Source organism: Myotis lucifugus, unplaced genomic scaffold (assembly GCF_000147115.1).
Source record: "Myotis lucifugus unplaced genomic scaffold, Myoluc2.0 scaffold_61, whole genome shotgun sequence".
NCBI classification, from domain to species: domain Eukaryota; kingdom Metazoa; phylum Chordata; class Mammalia; order Chiroptera; family Vespertilionidae; genus Myotis; species Myotis lucifugus.
The window spans coordinates 4160926-4184392 of record NW_005871109.1 but is presented as its reverse complement, the minus strand read 5'-3'; the positions used below and the strand labels follow the sequence as shown (position 1 = coordinate 4184392).

General features: G+C 40.1%; 1 protein-coding gene across 1 annotated transcript in view; it reads right to left on the bottom strand.

Annotated features, from left to right (window-relative positions):
• SBF2 (SET binding factor 2) overlaps positions 1-23467 on the bottom strand; it is a 313800-nt gene that overhangs the window by 48620 nt on the left and 241713 nt on the right. The window contains exons 19-28 of the mRNA XM_023754547.1: positions 21719-21981; positions 19922-20094; positions 18962-19035; positions 17336-17531; positions 13867-13994; positions 12323-12498; positions 9755-9900; positions 6766-6964; positions 2574-2770; positions 284-424 (exon numbers count right to left, since the gene is read on the bottom strand). Coding sequence (XP_023610315.1) covers positions 284-424; positions 2574-2770; positions 6766-6964; positions 9755-9900; positions 12323-12498; positions 13867-13994; positions 17336-17531; positions 18962-19035; positions 19922-20094; positions 21719-21981 — 1693 coding nt within the window. The remainder of the gene's footprint in view (positions 1-283; positions 425-2573; positions 2771-6765; positions 6965-9754; positions 9901-12322; positions 12499-13866; positions 13995-17335; positions 17532-18961; positions 19036-19921; positions 20095-21718; positions 21982-23467) is intronic.

Genomic DNA, 23467 nt, shown 5'->3' with positions numbered 1-23467 from the left:
ATTCTAGGGGAAAAACACCCACATGACTTTATTTATGTTCTCCACCCCCTCTCTCATTACTCTTTTAAAAAGGAAATAATTGAATCTCTAAATGTGGTTACTATTCACTAGACATTAACAATGGTGCCCCGAGTTCTAAGTAAAAGGAGCTAAAGTTACAGCTCCACTAGATAAAACTTTAGGGGTCATATTGAATAAACAGTGCAAATAAGTAAGGGACTAATCCTCGGAATGAATCTGACATTTCAGAGCTGTCAAGAAGAAAAGAATGATCAAATCTTACCTGGAGGCAGAGCAAGTGCCGGCCTGACCGTGAGGGTGTTGTTGCCACGGAGTTTCTGATGGACAGAAACTGCACTCAGGATGGCTTGCAGGTACTTTTCTTGTTCTATGCTGTTGGAAGATTCTAAGGAGGAGGTAGGGGCTATAAAAGAAAAAGATACAGAATAAAACAACCTGTGTCTATGTTAATAAAAAAGGCACATATATATTTTTTCTTTTTAGTCTTCAAGCTACCACACCCAAATGCAGAAACCAGCCCCACTTAAAGCTCCAAACTATCAGATGCCTAATCCTCTTACATTGGTTTCACCACACCCATTTCTTGATTGCCTCCTCCTCCCAGAAAGAGCTTAGATCTGGAAAACCACACAGCGCTGTCTTGCCAAGAGCAGGTGCGGTTTCTCATTATCCAAGCAACTCAAAACGAAGATTCACGCAAGACAACATCTCCGTGATGGTCCACCAACCACCCTGTCCATGCTGTTTGGAAGTAGAGGGTGGAGGGGTTCCCCTGGCATCCCGGAATGGGCAGGTTAGAATATCCCAACACCAGTAGCTTTATTCCAACTTCGCTGCATGGGCTTAAGGGAACCTGAACTTGTAGGGTTGTTTGTGGAAGAGTGGAGGAAGTTGGGAGAAGACAGCAGCAGCTACTGCGAGATTCCTGTCCTACAAGATGGGCAAAAAGTAGGCACAGATGGAAACAACTATGAGAGCAATTCTAGGGGGAGGGAGTCTGGGCCTGGGGTGTGTGGAGTGAAACAGAAATCACTGAACTTGGCTCATACACTTTACAGAGCATCAGAGGGGCCTTACTAGAAGGACAATAGATATTAGCAAATTCTCTTGCAACCTGAATGGGAAATAATTAGAATTTTATCAATTTTGAGATGCCATTACTATATTTTATTACAAAATGCACCATTATTTTATGTACTCAGAATAAAAACTGTCATTTAAACTAGGACACAACTCTTTCTGATCACTTCCATTTTAAAATGCATCCCGATTTCAAAGATATTAAAATGTGAGCAAATGTGTAAGCTCAAAAATAAAAAATTTAGTAAATTAATATTAGATTAAAAAAATCAGAAACTAGTGGAATAAAATGGTTTCAGTTTCTTCCATTTAAAAGCTCAGTAATATGCTCATCAATGCTCCTGAAATGATTCGCTCATTTTATTTAACCTACATATACTGTGTTCTATTATACCCACTATATAGCTGGGGAGGATTCATCAGGGTGGAAACAAGTAAAAGCCAAATGCCTTCAAATATACCAGTGTTGCCAAGCCACGTAGAATTAATAAAATCCTATATAATAAAAGGCTAATATGCAAATTGACTGAAAGGCAGAATGACCAGTTGCTATGATGTGCACTGACCACCAGGGACCACACACTCAACGCAGGAGCTGCCGCTGGTGGTCAGTGCGCTCCCACGGGGGGATTGCCGCTCATCCAGAAGCCGGGCTCAGGCTGGCGAGCGCAGCGGTGGTGGTGGGAGCCTCTCCTGTCTCCGCAGAAGCACTAAGGAGCAGCAAGCAGGTGGGCAGTTAGGAGCGAGGGAACCCTGACTGTGAGAGGGATGTCTGACTGCCAGCTTAGGCCCGAATTTCGTGTACCAAGCCCCTAGACTATTATAAGCTGGAAGTTATGAGAAAGGTCAGCAACGATAGCTCCTGACTGCCTTCAAGGTTTCAGATTTGGTGCTCAGAAATATCCCTATAAAGAGAGACAGTAGCACTTATTACTTCTGTTTTCTTAAGTTGGCCATCTTTTAGCTTCCTAAAACCCCCTATTCTTGAGAACTCCTAAGCAGCATTTTGGTCACTGGTTTGCTGACTTGTTTTTGTGTGTATGTGTGACTTGTGGGATTGAGATAGGGTATCTCATACCACATGGGCCAGGATCCCTACCTGCCTCTGAAGCTGCTAAATATATTTGAATACTTCCCAGAAGGAAAAAAAAGAATAGCATAATCTAGTTCCCAACTGTGGATATTCTTATCTGCTGAAATGAAAGTAGCCTAGAACCAAAGACTTTATTATGTTAATTTCTATTAAGAACCAAATATAGATAGGCATATCAAGACCCCAAATTCCAGGTGGAGCCCCACATGTCAAGTATAGATCTTGTTTAAGTTGTTCATGTTGTATATAGCACAGTGGGAAAGTCTATGTGTGAGAGGCATGGTGACAGGGAACAGTTGGCATTTCCAGATTTTACTCCTTTTATTTTTAGGAATGCTCTGAAGTGAAGGGATCAAAATTGTGCTGTGGAGATGCTTACCTGCCTGAGGGGAGTTCTGAGATTTGAAAAGACCAACTACTCCCTTCCCATGGAATCCTCCAGCTCGGAGGAGCAGAGTACCGCTTCTTGAGTTCTTCCAACATACGACAGGCAGGCGATTGTGTCGGTAGCAGCGGGCTACTCTTGGTAAACTACTGTCCTGTACAGCTTGAGGTACAACTAAAAGGCCAGGGTAGCTTCAGGGACAAGAAGGGAGAAAGAGAATGGTTTGGGTGGGTGAGGGTGGAGGGTGGGGGGAAAAGAAGGGAAACAAAATGGGGAGGGAGGAAGGGGAGAGAGAGAGAATATAAGAATATGAATATCATAATGCCATAGTCATTTTCTAAGACTCAGAAACACTGGTTGAGGGTAAGACATATTTCAAACATGGAACTCAGTTTCAACTCAGTTCTTCAGGGGTTAAGCAGAAAAGGCCTCCATGTTGGAAACAGCTATCTCATCCACTAATCTGTAGTTTCTTTCTTTCTTTTTTGGAAATAAGCTCTTTTCATTGATACTGCAGACTTCTGCTGAATAACCTTAGCTTTAAAAAGAAGTGCTATGTAGAAGTATTTAAAAGACTCCTGCTAAACTGATGATCTCCTTTGCCTTATACACAACTTTTCATCAACTTGAAATAAAGATTAATATGTCAATGTCAACTTTATGAGAATGACAAGTCAAACTGTCACCTCATTAGACTGCTGAAATGATGAGAGAATAGAGTACACTAATATTAGACTGCCTGATATGGTGAAAGGATTAAAAATAAAACCAAGTGATTTTTGGTATGAGAACAATATGTTCAAATGTCAAAACAAGTTTAAATATTTTATCAACACTACAGGTTAATAATGTTTTAAGAAGACTAGCTCATATAATTACAAAATGTGATGCTGAGAAAATACACAGACAAGAGTACCCTGCTTTTATAGGTTAGTAAGTGTAAGAAGAGAGGCAGGTTTCAGAGTCATTTCTTTTCTTAGTTTATTTAGAAACTAGAGGCCCGGTGTATGAAATTCGTGCATGGGTAGAGTCCCTAGGTCTGGCAGGCGATCAGGGCTTATCGGGCATCTCACCCAGTCCCGATCGGGGCTGGGCCGGCCGGGGCCTGCTGGCTGCCAGCCAGAGCCTGCCAGCCAGGGCCTGCTGGATAGGGGGAGGGACCGCGGGAGGTTTGCCGGCTGTGGGGGAGGGACCAGGGAGGTTGGCCAGTCATGGGAGGTTGGCTGTGGGAGCACACTGACCACCAAGGGGCAGCTCCTGCACTGGGCGTCTGTCTCCTGGTGGTCAGTGCGTGTCACGTTGACTGGTCGACCAGTCGTTCCGGTCGTTCTGTCATAAAGGTCATTTAAGCTTTTATGTATATCAGTGATTCCCAAAGTGGGTGCTACCGCCCCCTGGTGGGCGCTGCAGCGATCCAGGGGGGTGGTGATGGCCACAGGTGCATTTGTTTTAACTTTTTTTGTATTACGTTTCTATTCTGAGTTCAATAAATAGTTTCATAATTTCAAACTTCAATGTTTCTAATTTACACCTTTCTTTACTATATTTTACGAAAAAGGTAGAAACATTAATACATATATCTTTCTGTTTAATTGCTATTAAAATTTAAAAAAAATTAATTTCCAGGGGGTGCTGAGTAATATTTTTTCTGGAAAGGGGGCGGTAGGCCAAATAAGTTTGGGAACCACTGATGTATATAGATATTACACTAAAGAGATTTCTTATTAATAACATTCCAACCTCTAATTCTGTATCTTTCTTTTTTTATTGTGTTAAAACATACCTAACATAACATTTAACATGTTAACCATTGTAAGTGTATGAATCGTTGACATTAAGTACATTTACAATATTGTGCAACCACTACAACTATCTATTTCCAGAACTTCTAATCCCTTATCTTGATATAAACCAGTGCTGAGAGGAAGGAGAGGAAATCCGGTTTATGGTCGTGTAAATCATAACCTTCAATGACTTCAGTGAAAGACAGATTAACTTTCCATACTTGACTAGGAGGTACCTTGGGAGCACTCTGAAGTTGCAGGCTGTGCTCTCTAACCCACAAACTGATGAAGAGAAATCTGGCTGTGGACATAATCATCCATGAAGACTGGAAAAGCAGTTCCATTATTAGGGCCCCTATTTCTAACTCCACTTTAACATCTGTCCTCGTCCCCCCTCCTCTCCCCCCCAACCCTGTTTCTAGACACACTGATTTTGTGTATTAGATAAGGGAGTATTGCTTAATGGCTTTGGGGCTGTTCCTAACTGGGAAAGAACCAGTGCACCCCTTCCCTCCTCATCCTGTTGTGGACTGTCCCCTCCTTCCATGGGACATGAGCACCATATACCAAGCTCCACTACACACAGGTCTAAACTTCCCTGCTCCCAGGCCGGGGCTTGAGTGACAGCTGGATACCCACTAGTGCTGAGGCAAATATTGTTGAGCCTGAAGCCCAGCAAAGGTACTCCCAGGACCTTTCAGTCTGTAGGCCGACGCTCTATCACTGAGCCAAAACAGCTAGGCATCTTTTACTTTTAATTGGAGCATTTAGTCAATTTAAAAGTAATATAATTACAAATATATTTGAATTTAAATTTACCACCTTACTATTTGTTCCATCTGTTCTATGTTTTCTTTTCTCTCCTTTCTTGCCTTCTTTGGGATTATTTGTTTATCATTCCATTTTCTTCCTTCTAATAACATGAGGTTTATATATTGTTTTATATCACCATAAAGGCTTTATAACAAGTGTTCTAACAAATGGTCTATTAAAAATTTATTTCGTTTCTGACAGACTGAAATGATAAATGAGGGCTGTTTTCTCACTGGCAGGCATGAGTTTGATAGCAAGCTTCCCCAACAGCAGGACACCACACCCTGATGCTATCACTTACACTAATCTACAAAGAGAATTTAGTTAGAAGGACAAAGTACCCAGGAAAATTACTGCATACTCAACAGAATCACAACCTTCCAGCACTTAATGCAATTGTTTCTATTTGGCCCAAATTGCAAACTATATTCTCAACTTGTTTTTCAAGTTTCACATTGGTAGTATTTGTAAACTTAAATTATCATTTAAAATGAGATATATATAGCCCAGCCGGTGTGGCTCAGTGGTTGAGCGTCAAACCATGAACCAAGAGGTTGCTGGTTTGATTTCTGGTCAGGGCATGTGCCTGGGTTGTGGGCTCAATCCCAGGTAGGGGGCATATAGGAGACAGCCGATTGATGATGCGTTCTCATCCTTGATGTTTCTATCTCTCTCTCTCCTTCTCTCGTCTTCTCTCTGAAATCAAAAATATATTAAAAAATAAAAATATATAATGAGATATTTATAGTTCTTCAAGAACAGTGGGGTTGCAACTAATAGTAATATTAAGACAACTTTCTAAAATATGTATAAGGCTTACAATTTACAAAGTGCTTTCACAGAATTATTCTATTTAATCAAACCAGAAATTTATAGATGCCAAGAACTTACCTGGAGATGAGAATGATTTAATTTGTGGATGGTGGAAATATAGTTTTAAAAATATAAACCATGGCATAGGGCTTAAAAGATATACAAAACAGCAAGAGGTAAGAATAGAAAAAAAGAAAATGTGCTTATTTACATTCTTTAAGTAATATCCCTTGAAGCTATTCTAATTAGACAGCATGAGAAAGCCCTGTCTACTCTTGGGTCAGTAAATTACAGCCTGTGGGCCAAAACTGGCTCTGCCCATTCATTCACTCACTGTCTACGCTGCTTTTGTGGCAGTTGAGAAGTTGCAATCAGAGAACATACAGCCTGCAAAACTGAAAATATGTATATCTGGTCTTTTGAAGAAAAAGTTTGTAGACCCCTGGCCAATAGCAGACTTTCATCTTTCCTATCTGCCTGGGCAACTCCTATTCTTACTTCAAGTCATCATCTGACATGCTAGAAGAGAGGCAAATGGGAAAAGACAAATAAGGGCAATTCATGAGCTACTGTTACCAGTTACTTTCTGATCTGATATAGGCACTGCTCAGTGATGTAACTGCACTTCCGAGAATGCCAATGAGGTGCTTGCTCATGCTTCATAAAGTGTCCCTTTATCACACATTTCTCTCTCTCTGGGCTATGATGCAATTAGCCCATTCAAGACTCAAATGGAAGAAAAGAAAGGTCTTTTTGGAGCCCAGGGACACACTTACCTCCGGCAGAGTGAATACATCCTGTTGGAGGCTGTGATTCGAAAATACTCTGGTTTTGAGCGAGAAGAGCTGCCACTTATGGTTCCCAAACCTAAACGCTGGTAGTCTCTGAAACAGGCTTTTTCCACCAACTGTTCCATTGTAGACTTCTCGGAGGCCTTCAGAGTGGTACTTGTGGGGAGTTCACTCTCATCTGAAACTGTGATGGCAGAAACAGGTTTTTTAAAAAATGATGTAACTCCAAGGAGAAGAGGATCCTTAAACCAAGGGAGGTTTATATTAAGGCCACAGGTCTATGCATATCACCAAACATGTAACTTCTAGGGGGAAGCATTATGGTCAAACAAATTTGAACAGTAATGAATAGTCAAGAAATAAAATACCAGGAGCTCAACTGACTCAAAATGTCAGCAGAATTAACTCAAAATGTCTAAAAACAACACAATTTTGAATTCATTACTATAGTTTTGTTTCAGTCAGACTTGCTTATTAATGCCAAAGTGTAGTGATTTCTATTTAGGACTCTATAGAATAAATACTCAACTTTGTCAGAGGCCAACCCATCAGTAAAATTAATCTTTAATATGAGCACAACACAAATTCATCACCAAGATTTCAGTTAACTTTTCAAAGCATAAACTTTTATTAGAAGTTTCTAGATTAAGCAGAAGTTCAATAGTGGGAAAAGACCTTTCTTAGAGAGGTCTGAAGAAATTATACATTTTTTGGGAAATATTTTTGTCAGAGGATGTGGTATACATGAAAAACTCCCTCATAATTTTGCAATCACAGGTTACAGAATCCTTTAAGATTTTAGATGTGAAAGAATTTACCCAATAATCAAGTATTTTAGGGAGGATTAAAAAACACACACACCAACATTCCTAATTGGTACTGCATGTTCTAACTAAAAAAAAAAATCCATTGTTAAAAACTGTCTGAATTTACTTTCTTATTTATTTTTAAAGTAAGAGAGGTCAAATTAAGCTTTCAAAGTTTTTGGAAATGTACTCAAAGCTATAATGTCAAAGGGAACACTATGGCTCTCTTCCATTAAAAGAATAAAACCTAACAGCTCATCCCTATAAATACTACAGATATTAGTTTGTGAACTACACAATGTAAAAATATTGTCAGGTATCAGTTTTGTGTTGTCTTTTATTTTTAGAGGAGCAAAAGAGCAATATATAATTTGGTCTTTTGGTGGAATATCATCTATAACAATAAAAGCATAATATGCTAATTAGACTGGACAGCTGAACGACCTTCTGGACATCATTCAGGACATCCTTCTGGATGAAGCCGCTGCAGCAGCGGCTGAGGCAAAGGTGGTTAGGGGCGATCAGGTAGGCAGGCAGAGGTGGCTAGGGGTGATCAGGCAGGCAGGCAGGTGAGTGGTTATGAGCTAGTGGTCCCGGATTGTGAGAGGGATGTCCGACTGCCGGTTTAGGCCCGATCCCAAGGATTGGGCCTAAACCGGCAGTCGGACATCCCCTGAGGGGTCCCCGATTGTGAGAAGGCGCAGGCCAGGCTGAGGGACCCCTAGTAGAATAATAGTTTTTGTTCCATGAAATCATAAAATCTTTGAATTAGAAGAGTCAATAGTGATGGGAAGCAATAATTTTATAGGGCTTTCCATGTGCCTGTGCAGAGGCCAGGGTTCCAACAAATGGTCACTTGAGTAATAGTGAGCCTTCTCATTGCCCCCAGAAGCAAGCTTGTAGGTATCCACACTAAAATGGAATGATCTCTCTCAAGATGAGGCTTGTTTCTCCTCCTCCTCCTCCTCCTTATTATTATTATTATTATTATTGTTACATAAGAACTGGTGATTGATTCTAATCCTGAGAAGGAAAAGGGTGTAATGGTATCCTGCCTCTCAATTAGATCAAATTCTCTCTAGTGTTAATACCATAAGCATACTTGATTCTGGGTTAAGGAATAGAAAACAGTCACTGGTTTGCTACTGGTTTCCTGCCTCTACATTCTTTTTTTAAAATCCTCACCTGGGGATATTTTTTCCATTGATTTCTAGAGAGGAAGGGAGGGAGGAGGCGGGGGGAGAGAATTGACATGAGACACATCGATTGGCTGCCTCCCACATGTGATCCTACCAGGGCCAGGGAAACTGCAACCAAGATACGTGCCTTTGAGCGCAAATCAAACCTGAGACCCTTTGGTCTGAGGGCTGATGCTCTAACCACTGACCTAAACCGGCCAGGGCTGCCTCTATATTCTTGACTAAGAGGTATCTCAGCTTTTCAGATTCTGCCCTTTTAAATAATTAGCAGCCACCTTTTAAAAAAATCATCTAAGAGTCCCTTTATCTTAGGTCCTCCGTTAAAAAAAATTTTTTTTATTAGTATCAGAGAGGAAGGGACATGGAGAGATAGATAGAAACATCAATGATAGAGAGGATCATTGATTGGCTGCCCCCCAACATCCCACACTGGGGATCAAGCCCGCAACCTGGGCATGTTCCCTGACCAGAAATTGAGCTGTGACCTCCTGGTTCAGAGGTTGATGCTCAACCACTGAGCAATGCCACCCGCGTTAGGTCATCCATTTTGATTAAGAGCATCCACGATATACTCACCACAACTCAAAATCTTCAACTTCAGATATCTAATGTCCTATATTCTTATTCTTATTCCATAACAATGAGGTACAGGGACTACTTTATAACTAAATTTCCTATGCAGTGGGGTTTCTTTCTTTCTCCCTTTAGTGAGACCCACATAACCATGGCCAATCAGAGCCACAGATTTAGTAAAGGAGAAGTATAATTTAATCAATTTTAAACGAGTAATGGAATATTGGGAAAATAATTTTTTTTTTCAGTTCTAAGAAGCTGGTAAGTGCCTCCAATCTTCCTATGAGATCTAAGCTTTTGTGAGTCAGGTTTAAGTGCAACTATGTCTTAGTCTCTTATTCTTATATGGAGAATGAATAAAACTGATTCATGAAGGAAAAACAGGTTCTCACATACCAGATATGTCATCTTCCTCATTCCATCCAGGACGACTCACTCTCTCTTCCACAATGGTCCCTGTTCTCTTCTTCAATAAATACTGACGCCCAATTGTCATTTTCCCTGCCCTTTTGGCACCTTTCACAATCGTTTTGGAGAAGGTGCTACAAGTTATAAAATGAAAGAGAATGTCAATTCAATCTGAAGACACCATTTATATTTTTGATACCTGCATAGCTCAACTTGTTTCTTCTCCATTCCCACAGCTACTAGTTTTGTCCAGACCTCACTAAATCTCTCCTCCTTGAGATTTCTTTTTACACGTAGCGGACTAATTTCCAATAAAACACTCTGTCATCAGGACACCATTTTAGGCAAAAGTGCAAGAACCTAGAGTTTGGCTTTTTGGTCAAGCATGCCCCCAATCCTCTCTGGCTGCCCACCCACTGTCTCCACCAGTTCCCACAAACGGTGCCTGTGGGAGTCCCGGAGGAAAGCCAGCCTGCGCCTCCTGCAGACCCAAACTCTCTGCTAACTCACAGGCTTTTCTTTGGGATCAGATGACAGTTATAGTTGGTGACACCTTACTTCTTAAATGTTTTAAGTGCTGACTGGTGTCCTACCTTTGATACTGTAAACCTTTACAGATATAAAAAGAGTAATACTATTCCCCTTTTTGAGAGGAGAAAAAAATAAGAAATCAGACATTTGAGCATCCTTTTGAGAATCGGCTTTAATCAAAGGGAAACTAGTATGCAAGTCACATGGACCTAAAAGTACTTTATTTTTTGCTGATAGAAAATCTGGGTACAGAGTATTTATAATATAGGGAATTAAACAAATAACCTGCTTCCTAAATAATCACATTGAGATAAAGTTTTCGAGTTTGGTTGTTTTTTGTTATATTCTTCTCTACCACAAAGAACACAATTCTTTTTGTGTTTTCTTGCCATTCAGTGAAAAGTGGTAAGGATTCTTTTGTTGTAAAATAGTTTTACTAGACCTGTCTTTTGTCATTTGAAATGTAAATCTGAGGGTTATGAAACATATCTTAGATAATTGTTAGAAATCACATAATACTGATGTTTCCTAAATTAAAGCCAATTGTGAATCACTTCAAGTATAACTTAAACTCAATGGGAGTTTTAAAAAATTTTTCTAATTAGAGCTATATCTCTGTTTTATATATATAATTCTAAAATATTAAAAAAATTTAAATCGCTATATCTCTTTTTATAGCTGGATAATATAAACTTGATATAATAAGCTTAACTTTACATATAGATGTATATGTAATTCCCCCGATAGTTTCTAAACATAAAACATCATACAAGCTTTGTTTCTTCCAATGAGGGCTGGGATAGTGAATGTCAAAGGCTCCTCTGTGACTCCACAGTGCTAAGACAAGATGCCTGTTTCACCTTCAGATACTCAGGAAGCTGTTCATGCTTCAGCATTTATACCTGGATATGTGTGTTCTCCTTCACTTATCACCTGTCAAGTGGTACAGGTGGCTAGCTATGCAATTGAGAAGCGATACACTGTCTGGAACCTCAACTCTTCTATAATGCCCAGCCTACCTCACTTTCAGGCAAAGGAAAAGCTTTCTTCTCCAAAGTCTGCAGAGTAGCCCTTAATATGTAATTTTTATTGGCAGATACCCAAATTCCAGATAATTAATGATGAAAGCCCCTGTATTTTATCACTAATTAAAGAAAATTTTAAAGCAATTGCTATTTTGTCATAACTGAAATTTAAATTTCAACATAAATTCCTAAAATTTTCAACAGAAAATAAGGGTTCCTACTAAAGAAATATGACAACTAAAATACAATGCTGGATCCTGGATTGGATCCTATACCAGCCAGGAAAAATGAGTAGTTATAAAAGATCATCAGCAAAATTTGAATTAATTTTATTGCGTGGACTCTGGGTTAAATAAAAGTTCTACACCAATTAAATTTCCTTGTTGTGATTACTGTATGGTAGTTACATGAGATAATGTCTTTATTCTTAGGAAAGACAGAATAAAGAGGCGTTAAGTATGTAACTCAAATGGTTTAGAAAAAATATATATGAGAGAGAAAAGGATAAAGAAAATGGATCAAAGTATAAATAATTGTGAATCTGGCTAAAGGGTATACAGGAATTCTTTGTACTAGGCTGTAACTTTTCGGTAAATTTTGAAGTTGTATCAAAACAAAAAGTTACAAAAAAATAAAAAGAAAAAATAAAGGCTCCCATCTTTAGATCAAAGCAAAAACGGTTTACTAGGTCTGGATATTAATGAAAACTGAATGGATTGCTCAAAGGCATTTAGAAAGTGGTCAATATGGAAAAAAGGGAAAATAGAATTTCACATTCTAAAACTGCATATGAGCAATAGACATCTGAGTCAAGCCTCTTGCAGCTTTTAGTTTTGAAACTTGTTACATACACCAATTCTGCTTTCTGAGCTTGGTCCAACGGGCTTGACACAATGGCAAATGGAAAGAGCAGTCTCCACACCTTGACCCAAAGGACAGGCCACTTCCCCGACTACCAGTGAGGGGAGGCTGAAATGAGGAAACCAGACTGTCTTCTTACCGAAAGGAAGTGTTCTTTTCCTTCTGTTTGGGTAAAATTATTTGCGGAGTAGTTTGTCCAGTAGCAAAAGCAAAAGTGGTGAAAATGGACTGAGGATATCGGAACTTCATCAGCTGCTTCTTAAAGATCTCTACTACTTCAGGACTCACTTCTTCATCAAATGCTACTTTAATCAACTGGAGACAAAAGAAATGAAATGTACTGGAAGAATTAAGGATTTCTGATAATTTCCCCCAAAATTACTTAACAGTAAATAGTAATATTAAATGGCAAGAGTTTGGAGGTTGAAGGGACCTCGGATATCATGCAATACAATTTAAAAAAAATATATATTTTTTATTGATTTCAGAGAGGAAAGGAGAAGGAGAGAGAGATAGAAACATCAATGAGAGAGAATCATTTTGGCTGCCTCCTGCATGTCCCACACTGAGGATTGAGCCCATAATGAGGGCATGTGCCCTGACTGGGAATTGAACCGTGACCTCCTTCCTGGGTTCATAGGTCGATACTCAACCACCGAACCACATCAGCTGGAAAAATTATTAATTTTAAAAATAAAAATTATGGCACAGGGAGGTTTAATTGACATAGATGGTTAGTTGGCAAGAAAAATCATGTATTGTTAAGTCGGGTTGCTTTCAGACTACCTTTTCTATGATGAGATAGAGAAATTAACTTGCAGTAGCTGAAGTAGAAACATGTCCTTCTCTATGACCTAACCAGGTCTCTTCCTACACACAGATACAATAAACCTAATTAAAAATTCAGTGTGACTAGAATCCTAACCAGCATAGCCTGGCAACATTCTAATTTAGAGCTCTTTAGCAGTTGGAGCAGTGAAGAAATCCCAGGAAGTCACAATCTTGGGTGATGGGAGAAGGTCTGGAGCTTAGAGATCTTCGGCCTCATATTTCCCAATTAGCATATGGAGGAATAGGGAGGGCTTCTTGACTGGAAGAAATGAGGGAAGAATTGGAGCCCTTGGAAATCTGAGACAAAGCATGAAGAATAGCAACGGGAAAAACTAAGGAAAGACCACTCATCCAGTGACTGGTCTGCATCAGTAACTCCGCAAGTTCTGATACATTCAGAGCTCCCTGGAAAAACCTATGCTTTATTAGGGATGACTTAGTACCCATAGTACTTCAGCCCTAGCCGTAATGATCAGAACTTTACTTCTTCCACAGAAGAGCCATAAAGCATTTCCTTCTGAAACAGATGCCAAGTGAATTGCTTTCTATATGAAGGCTTCAGCACACACAAACTGAGGCATGACTTGGCAGAGAACAAGAGTCAACTGTGCATCTGAATTTCTAAGATCACTAAGTATTGACAGATAATCTGCTGGTACTCTGAGTTGGCCAACAGGGCTCAGGAAATGAGGGATTAAATCCAAGATGATTCATGTGTTTGCAGCCTTGAAGATTACCCTCTCGGACCTTCTGATCCTCCTCATCCACTAGCCACTAACCACATGACCACAGAAAGTGGCCGTGACATCATTTGCAGAAAACTTTTAAATGAATGGCTCCCTTTCTTAATACCTGAAAAGATGCGGATGTGATCTGCAGTCCTTCTTGCATGTTCTGCTGTAGCTGGTTCTGCATTGTGATCTTCTTCTCCTTGGTAATGGAGGCGATCGGGAAACTTCGCATAACTGTCTGTTCACCAACTACAGGAAGACAAGGCCTGGGTTCAGCAACAGCATATTACTGCTCATGTCCAGAGTCCCTGCTGCTCACCTCACCAGACTCTGCTGGGGAAATGTCTCTGGAGAGCACAGTGCCCAGGAATGCAGTGAGAGAAACGCATGATGCAGAATCACATTCATTAATGTTACTGCGTGGCGCTGACTCCCAGGACACAATCCTTCCCCAGAGGGAAGAAACGGGCACAGCCTGCCTGCCTTCAGTCTGTTTCCCTCGCCACTGCATTCCATACAAGATCCTTGGTTTAAGGCAATCTTATAGGAAGGGTAGGTTTTACACAGAAAAACAGAAGTATCTTTAATATTGAAAAGGCATCTATGATATTTAATGTAAGAATAAAGCAAAAGAGAAAAGGTTTTAAGTGTGCATCTGTAGGTGGTAAAAGGTACTGTACTACATGCATGTGCCCGTGGAAGGGCTTAGGACCAAGATTTTTAGGAGTTTACGTATTAAAGCAAAAAAAGGAAAATATAAATAACTATAAACTATCTGAAGTTAAGGAGATGGGTCTCTAAAAGAAGTGTCCCACGTGAGCTCACAGTTCCCCGTGGGACAGGAGTCACACACAGAATACAACATGTAATTAGCTCCTACGTGTGAAGGAGCAAGGCGTTCAATACTGTAGAAAGGGCGAAGATGTCTGCATGCTAGGTGGCTAGGGAATGATTCCTGGAGGAAGTGAGAGGGAAGGGGAGCTTTGAAGAGATTGTAGGTATGCATTTGAGACAGCCGCACCAGCAACAGCACAGGAGCAACAATAGGCAAGGCTTCTCAGCTAGTGAGCAGACGGGGTGAGAACTGAACCAGGTTTAGGGGACTTAAGTGCCCATATACTTATCCACTCATTATCAGCAGAATTTCTCATTCCTTGGATCTATCAATTCCTAACCTGAAAAATTCTGATTATTCTCTTATGTTAAGCTCATACCTAGAGGCTAAACAAAATCTGGATGTACATAGGATTTAAGTTCATGGATGTATTAAACAAACTTATATAACACATGTAAAATGATCAGATTTCTGTGTGTCATTGAAGGAGACATATTAAGTTAGAAATTTAAAAAGAGAAATAAACTAAAAGAGGAGTATAAAAAGGTTTTCTCTGATAAGAAGAATTTTCCTAAATGTGAAATTAACCCCCAAATTGACAGGATAAAACAAGAGGACAATATAAGCTTTCACACTAAGTATGCCATTGATTTGTTTAAAATAAATGAATTAGAGCAATTTAAATGACCAACAGTCTCATATATTTATATGTCCAGTATGTATGTTTATGGCCACTGAACTCACAAAAGTCATAGTATAAAAAAATTATAAGTACTGGATACTTAGTTTCTTTTAAAAATACATATGCTTACAGATACAAATGTAATTTATGTATAATAATATGACAGGAGAAGGCTGAGAAATTTTGCTCTATTTTCATTCTTTTTCAAAATGAGCATGACTATTCCTATTTCATTTCTTAAAATTTATGTGCTTTTTGTTTATTATATAGTAAACAATATTTTATGATCAAGATAATGAACCAGCCCTAACCGGTTTGGCTCAGTGGATAGAGCATCGGCCTTCGGACTGAAAGGTCCCAGGTTCGATTCCAGTCAAGGGCATGTACCTTGGTTGTGGGCACATCCCCAGTAGGAGGTGTGCAGGAGGCAGCTGATCGATGTTTCTCTCTCATCGATGTTTCTAACTCTCTATCCCTCTCCCTTCCTCTCTGTAAAAAACAATAAAATATATATATATTTAAAAAAGATAATGAACCATCTTGATTCTATACACTGTGAAATTTTTTAAAAAGTGTTCTTTTAAATTGATTTCAAAGAGAGGAAGGGAGAAGGAGAGATAGAAACATCAATGATCAGAGAGAATCATCAATCAGCTGCCTCCTACATGCCCCATATTGAGGATTGAGCCGTCAACTGGGCATGTGGCCTAACTAGGAATTGAACTGTGACCTCCTGGTTCATGGGTTGACATTCAACCACTAAGCTACACCAGCCGGGCCAACTGTGAGATTTTAAAGACACTACATTTATACGTCTGAATCCCACCATTTAACAAAATGCATAGCACATAGTAGGTACTCATCAAATGCTGCTGGATGAGTAACACCAGAAGAGGAAAGAACTTTAGTGACTATTTATCCCAATGGTTCCCAGTCCTCAGTAGGCAACACAGGCACTTCTGGGGCTTAAAAATACAGAGGTCTACGTCTCCTATTCTTAGAATCCTAAGTCAGATTTGAATTCAATGTTTGAGAGTTGGGCCCAGAATTGTTTGTGTGGTTTTTTTCCTAAGATTTCTAGATAATCCAAATTCATCAGTCAAGGTTGTGAACCACCGCATCATCACTAACCAAGCTCATTTCCCTCATTTTATAACAGGGGAATTTGAACGCTAGTGAGGCTAGGAGACTAAGATGTCGACAGCAATCTAACATTGAGCTTCTTGATTTGGAGTCCAATTGTTTTACCTAAACCTAATATGCTTTTCCATCAACCAGTTTAAGATCAAATACTGATTTCAAAAAGATGATTCAGACTTGATACGACCTGCTATTCCTTTCTAATAAAGAAGATTGTGTAGGGAAGTAGAAAACAGAAATAGAAGTTGAAGGAATTTAGTGGATAGAAGAGAAGTTGTCTGCTAAGAGCCAAATGGGGTTAGTTGAAATGCTATGAGAGGGAGGTGGGGTTAGTTAATTAGTTGGTAAAATCCTGGGTTTTAGCACATTGTTCCAAAAAAGTTAGCTTTACAGTTAACTGTAGGGCTCAGAAAGGTGGGGCCAATCAGCAAGGGGCATTGTTAGCGACCAGATACTGTGACTATACCTAGTCACAATATGCTGCCAATGAAATTATGATCGTGTCAGTGAATTTACTGTTAAGATACCCTTGGTTCTTCTAGTAAGAATCTATGATCCAGAAGCAGAACAGACTGTTGAACCTCAGATGGAAGGCAGGGGAGGGTGGGTGGGAAGAGATCAACCAATGAACTTGTATGCATTTATGCATAACCTGGGGACACAGACAATGGGGTGGTGAGGGTCTGGGGGGTTGGGGGGATGAGCGAGGGTTGCAAGAGGTTAATGGAGAAAAAGGAGGACCTATGTAATATTTTCAACAATAAAGATAAAAAAAGAATCTATGATCCAAATTATCATTAGCTGTGACAGACAAAAGTATTCTTAATAAACCCTTCATGGCAAAAAGCTGACTTTGAATCTGGAAAGATCTGCAAATCAAATCCTCATGCAGCACATACATATCCATGCTCTGATGGCAAACACCAGCCATACCTAGCTGATCGTGGGGCGTCCCCCTGAACAGAATTCTGTACGTGGTGAGGAACAAGGCTCCTTCGGCCGGCAGCAGCTGTGGGCCTCCCAGGAGGCCTCCAGTGGCTTCTTCTCTCCCATCAGGATCCAGCAGAACTCGAAGACCCTCACAAACAATTTCTTCTCCTGGCAGCAGGGCAGGTCTAAGAATCTTAGGCTAACAACAGAAAAAGCATTTTAAACATAACTCTTGTGCGGTTTCCAACACTTAGACAAGGTTATCTTTCCAAGTTACAGATCTAAAGAACTTGAGCCAGATATCCCAGGCAGCCAATACTGACAAAACAGATTTGGGAAGAGGCAGAAATGTCATATCTCTGTGCAAATGTGGGAAGATTCTTTGCAGCATTGCTTATTAAAAGGAAAATCATTGGAAATTACTAAAATGCTTGAAACAGCTATTCAATGCAATAATTTAAAAAAAAAAGGCATGAATCTATATGTGTTAATGTAGAATGATATCCAGAATACACTGTTAAGTATATATCACGATCCCCTTTTTGTTAAAAGAAAAGTATAAGAATATGAGCCAACTGTTAAAGGTGGTGCTCTCATGGTTAAGGGTAGTGGTGGGGTGGGGATGGGCAAGACAAGGGGACTTCAGCTCTGCACAATGTGTATTGCTTTAGTGCCTCAGTTATGTTTGTAAACTGAAAACAACAACAACAACAACTTAAAAAAGTGGATGCATCTTTAAAAAGACCCACCCTTCTTGGCCCTTAATGAAGATTCACACAACAAATGGCCAAGTAATGAACATTCACACATCTTGGGAAATACAAAACCACAAGATTCACTCCTCTAAAGAGTTCAGTACTAGGAAAAAATCCATCTCTCTTGAATATCACTTATGCTTCCTTTTAAAGCAGTAAAAACAAAATAAATCAGCATTTTTCTTTCTTGGCTCTAAGAAGCTCGGAGCTAAATGTAAAGCCAAAGCCTAATAACCACTGTTTCTCAGGTTTCTGATGACATTATATTTCTTACCCACCTGGCTTCTGATTTCTCCTCCGAATTTATTTTTAATAATTCTGTTGTATAGGTAAGCGGGTCCTGAACCCTAGCCCACAGGCTGGTGCCAGGCGAGCTGCAAAATCGTCAACTGGGAGGCTTGTTAAAGGACAGACCCCAGGCCAAGTCCCAGGGTGCTGCAGTGGGAAATAAGGAACCAGGAGGCTGGGCAGGGCTCAGGGCTCTCAATTTTTAATCGACTTCCCAGATACTTGTGACATATGCTCGCACTGTATAGAGATTGAAGAACCTGGTGTTCGTACAGTACTTGCCTTAAGTCCTTTTTTTGGAAGTAGGCAAGACAGAAAATCCTGGCTTGGGCTTGGAAGTTAGAATGTTCATAATTTATGCCCTGCCTGTAAAAGCAACTCGAGGTCACTGTTGCTCTTTGCTGAACAGTATCCTTTTTATGAGGAGCTACATGATGGACTCCTCTGGAAGTTTAATATATTATTAAAACTGGAGCTGGTCTCTGTAAAAGGTTAGGAGAAGGCACTTCCTGGGGCACAGCAGTCTATTGTTGCTGTTTTTAAGAAGAGATGTTCTACCCCGGAAGCACGTGGTCTGACACATTACCTTCTGTATAGGTGGAAGTCTTCTACTCTCTCGATGCACTGCTTCCAGGGTCTCAATATGCATAGCTACAATTCCTAGGATGAGTCAGAGTATTCAAAACAAAAGGGCACAAAACAAGCAGAATTACAACAAATTCTGGATATTTTAGAACTAAAAACTAATCATATTTTGGTGGTTCCTCAAGGAGTTGAACATAGACCCAGCAACAACTCCTAGGGATACACCCAAAAGAACTGAAAATAAGGATTCACACAGATACTTGTAAGTGAATATTCATAGCAGCACTATCCGCAGTAGCCAGAAGGTGGGAACAATGTAAGTGTCCATCAACAGATGAATGGATAAACAAAATGTGGTATTCCCATACAATAAATGGACTGAAGTTCTGATACCTACTACAACATGAATGAACCTTGAAAACATGCTAAGTAAAATAAGCCAGACACAAAAGGAGAGATATTATGATTTCACTAATACAAATACCATGCCATCTTATTTTTATTACTATATTTAAAAAATATTTTTATTGATTTCAGAGAGGAAGGGAGAGGGAGATAGAGATAGAAACATCAATGATGAGAGAGATTCATTGATCGGCTGCCTCCTGCACACCCCCTACTGGGGATCGAGCCCGCAACCTGAGCATGTGCCCTTGACTGGAATCAAACCCGGGACCCTCCAGTCCGTAGGCTAATGCTCTATCCACTGAGCCAAACGGGCTAGGGCTACTGTGCCATTTTATATAAGGGACTTGGGCATTCATGGATTTTTGGTATCAGTGAAGGGGTGGTGGTGTCCTGGAACCAATTCTCCATGGATACCAAGGGAGGATTGTAAATAGCATGGCTTAACTTCACGGAAGACAAGTATTACAGGTTGTTAGCTGGAAAAAGTAGACCCATAACAATTCTTACTCAATTACCTACAATATTATGGTTCTCTAATATCTGCAGTGATTACCTGGGATCATGCAATGAAGGCTCTTGATGTGGTCCTGAGTAACTCCACTCTCTGTACAAACTTTGTCAATAAAGCGGGTAATGAAACGCACAACAGAATTGGCAATGTCATTATTCTCTGAATCTTCAAACCCGCTTTCTGTATCATAGCTCTCAGCTACACTTCCTGCAATACTAAGAAAGTCAAGGAGAGAAATCATGGTCAGTTCTCAAAATGTGACAAATCACTACCATATCACAATTTCCATGCAATTTAAACTCGCTCAGAGAGACGTCTACCCAAGCAGAAGGCTCACTTATAGCTCCTTTATAAGTGACCACAGTGAAACATATTCTACTTGCCTACATTTGGAAGCTACTGTCAGAGATTGTCCTTTGGACCCTTTTTTTTTTTTTTTTTAAAGAATAAGGTACCTTCTGTGATTTTCCTAAAAGGAAACCAGGAACTATGGAATATAAAGCAAAAAAAGGACCCTTTCACTTATTATCTGATACTTGAACCTTCTAGAAAAACTTGTCCTCCTAAGTTAATTACCACATTGAGCCAAAGTAGCAGCTATCTTTGCCCTCTGGCAACTGGGGCACATGTTCCCTGGTAGGCAAAGTAAAAGATCATTTTTCAGCAAATAGCCCATTCTTCCAAATGGGAGAACCAAGTTGTCCTATGAACCCTTCTCTTGTCCGATATTTATTTCTCTCTGAGAGCATCACAACCCTTTTGGTCACGTTGAAACCATCATTCTACCGTAGGTGTTACATTCACACCGGGAAGGCATTAAGTCTGAAGTGGAGCAGATGTGAAACTTCAATCCCTGCCCTTGTTGCTTAGTCAACAGTTCCCACTTTGAACAAATGCCCGCCTCCTCTGCCTTCTTTTAGGCGGCTGAGCATGGAAAAGACTCATTTGCCTATTCTAACCTACTCAGTTCTCCTTCCCCCAAACCCAACCATGCTAGCCCATTCAGTGTTAAAGTAAAGCTAAGCAATGAATATGGCATCATATCATCCCAAATCATTAAAGAACTTAGGTGTTTTAGCCCCTCACTGTAAAAATCAGGTTGTAGAAAATGTCATGAAGGCTAAAAAAAAAAAAAAAAAAAGAAGCGAGGTAGGAAAAGGAATGCTAGTCAGGAAGGCCTCTGGGGAGGTGACATCTGAGCTGAGAACTAGATGAAGGGAAGGAGTGATTCTTAGGACTCTTTCAGGGAAAGTGCTCCAGGTTGCGGGACAAGCACAAAGGCCCTGAGGGGGTACTATGCTCAGAGTGCCTGACATTAGGCTTAGCAGGGAGATAAGTTTGGCCGACAGAAAAGTGATAGGAAATAAGGTCAGAGCAGTAGCCAGTGGTCAGATCCCACCAGGCCTTGCAGTCCATGGGTTTCATTCCCAGTGGTAGGAAAAGTTGTTGTACAGCTGAGAGGAAGGCAAGGATGAGGACATGATTCCAGGCAAATGCAAGGGATAACTGAGGAAAAGAGAGCCAAGAAACAAATAATCACTTTAGCAAGAAGGAGGTCATTAGTAACCTTTCAAAGCACTTTCTGTAAACTGCTGTGGCAGAAAGGAACGAAGGGCTGGATCAGCAGCTGGTGAGACTGGAAAAAGCAGGTCAAGAAAGAGAAGAGAGTATGGGAGGTGGTTAAGAAGTCAGATGAAGTGAAGGTTTCTTAGTAGAAAAGAACTGAGCAAGTTTGAAAATGGTTAATTTTTAAAATATGTACAGCAATATTTGCCCAAAATAGCTTACATTCTCTGCTAAGCCAGGAAAAGGAGGGTCTGTGTGCCCACGTCTCGGTACCTGTTTGTGACAATGCTGTTGCTCCCACTCTCCCAGTCGCCGGGTGCTGAGGTCCGTAGGAGCTTGTTTTTACTTGTATCGAGTGGGACTAGCAGGTTGACCATGAGGTTGGCAAAGTGGATGGCCTGACTGAAGACGATGCTCTCCTCCCGCTGCACCAGCTCCTGCTGCGTGGATTTGCTCAGCGTCGGCCAGAGGCGGAGCTGCTCGGCCGCCAGGTCCATGGCTGTCTTCTCCTGATATTGGTCATCAGGAATCTTGTCCTAAAAATAAAGCGACACAATCCAAATGCATCACGAGCTTCAGAAAACATGGAAGATGTTCCCATAATTCATCTATTAAATGCCTATATCAGCAAAGATGAAAACATACACACAAAACATAACAACAACAAAACCAAACCTAGTCTTCCTTTTCACCCAGATCCAGCAGGCCTTGAGTGGAACCATGTGACAAACCAGAGGAAGCAGTAGCAAAGCACAGATGGACAGGTGGATACACTTCTCATTGCTGACACTTCACTGCATTTATTTACCTCTGTGGCTCCATCCCTTTTTGGTTGCCAGTTATAACAAATTATCAACCTGAGAACCTATAAATGCTCAGGTATGAATGTTCAAGTATCATTACTAATACTCTTATACATTTCTTCTGTTCTTTTGGAGAAGAAGATGGAATGATCAAAGTCACAATACAGAACTAGATTTCCTTGTAAATGTGGGTGTCAAACATTATACATGAGGATATGGGTACCTGTGGGATTTTTAAGAGGGGTTTCCTGGTCGGGTGAAGAGTTAAACAATAACATGAACTGACAGCTGCATAGCATTTATAGCTGTGAACAGCTGGTCCACCTACAGTCTCACCTGTATCTAACCTGGGACTCAGAGACGGACTTCTCTAGAATACAGGACACAGAGCATGTTTTTGCTTTACAAATGCTTTTGAGAGATAACAATGTTAGCATTACAGTACCAAAAGCACTCCACCAGCCCAATTATTTCTGGAACATGACCTCAAACTAACAGTGTTTATCCTTACCCAAGTGTATTTGGTGTTACGAAAGAAAAATCAGAGTTCAAATTACATTCACACCAACAGTGCACAACAATAATCTGGAGCATCAGCTGGATGTCAGACAGTGCTGTTAGTTATTAAAGTTCTGCTCTTACCACCCTCAATATCAGACCAAGAATATGCTTAAGTTTACGAGGCACCGAGTAATACTGCTGTGTAGTTTCTGTTAGATATCTCAGTAGCTTTATCTCACAAAATAGAAGGCCAAATTAAAATAGAGAATGACGGAAAGGGTCAGCAGTAAGTATTAGCCCAGCATACAAAATGAAAAATTACTCTTAAAGTGAATCCACATGGACAATTAGGCTTTAATTGGCCTCATTCAATTAATGAGGATGAAAATTTCTAACATTTATTATTTACTACATGCCAGGCACTCTTCACTGTGCTTTACTTGTATTAGACATTAAAATCTCATATAGTCATATCTGTTCATCTTACCAATGAGGGAATCAGGCACAGAGGGTAATATGAATTGCCAAGACCAGATAGCTAGTGAACATTTTAAAATTTCACAAAAATTTAAACTACTCTTTCAAATTAAAAACAAATTGTCTCTGTTCTAAAATATTTTTCTTAAAAATATTTTATACTGATAAAATATATAGGAGCATAGAGAATATTACTAAAAGACGACCTTGATTCATTGTTGGCATTGGCATACTTCTGAGC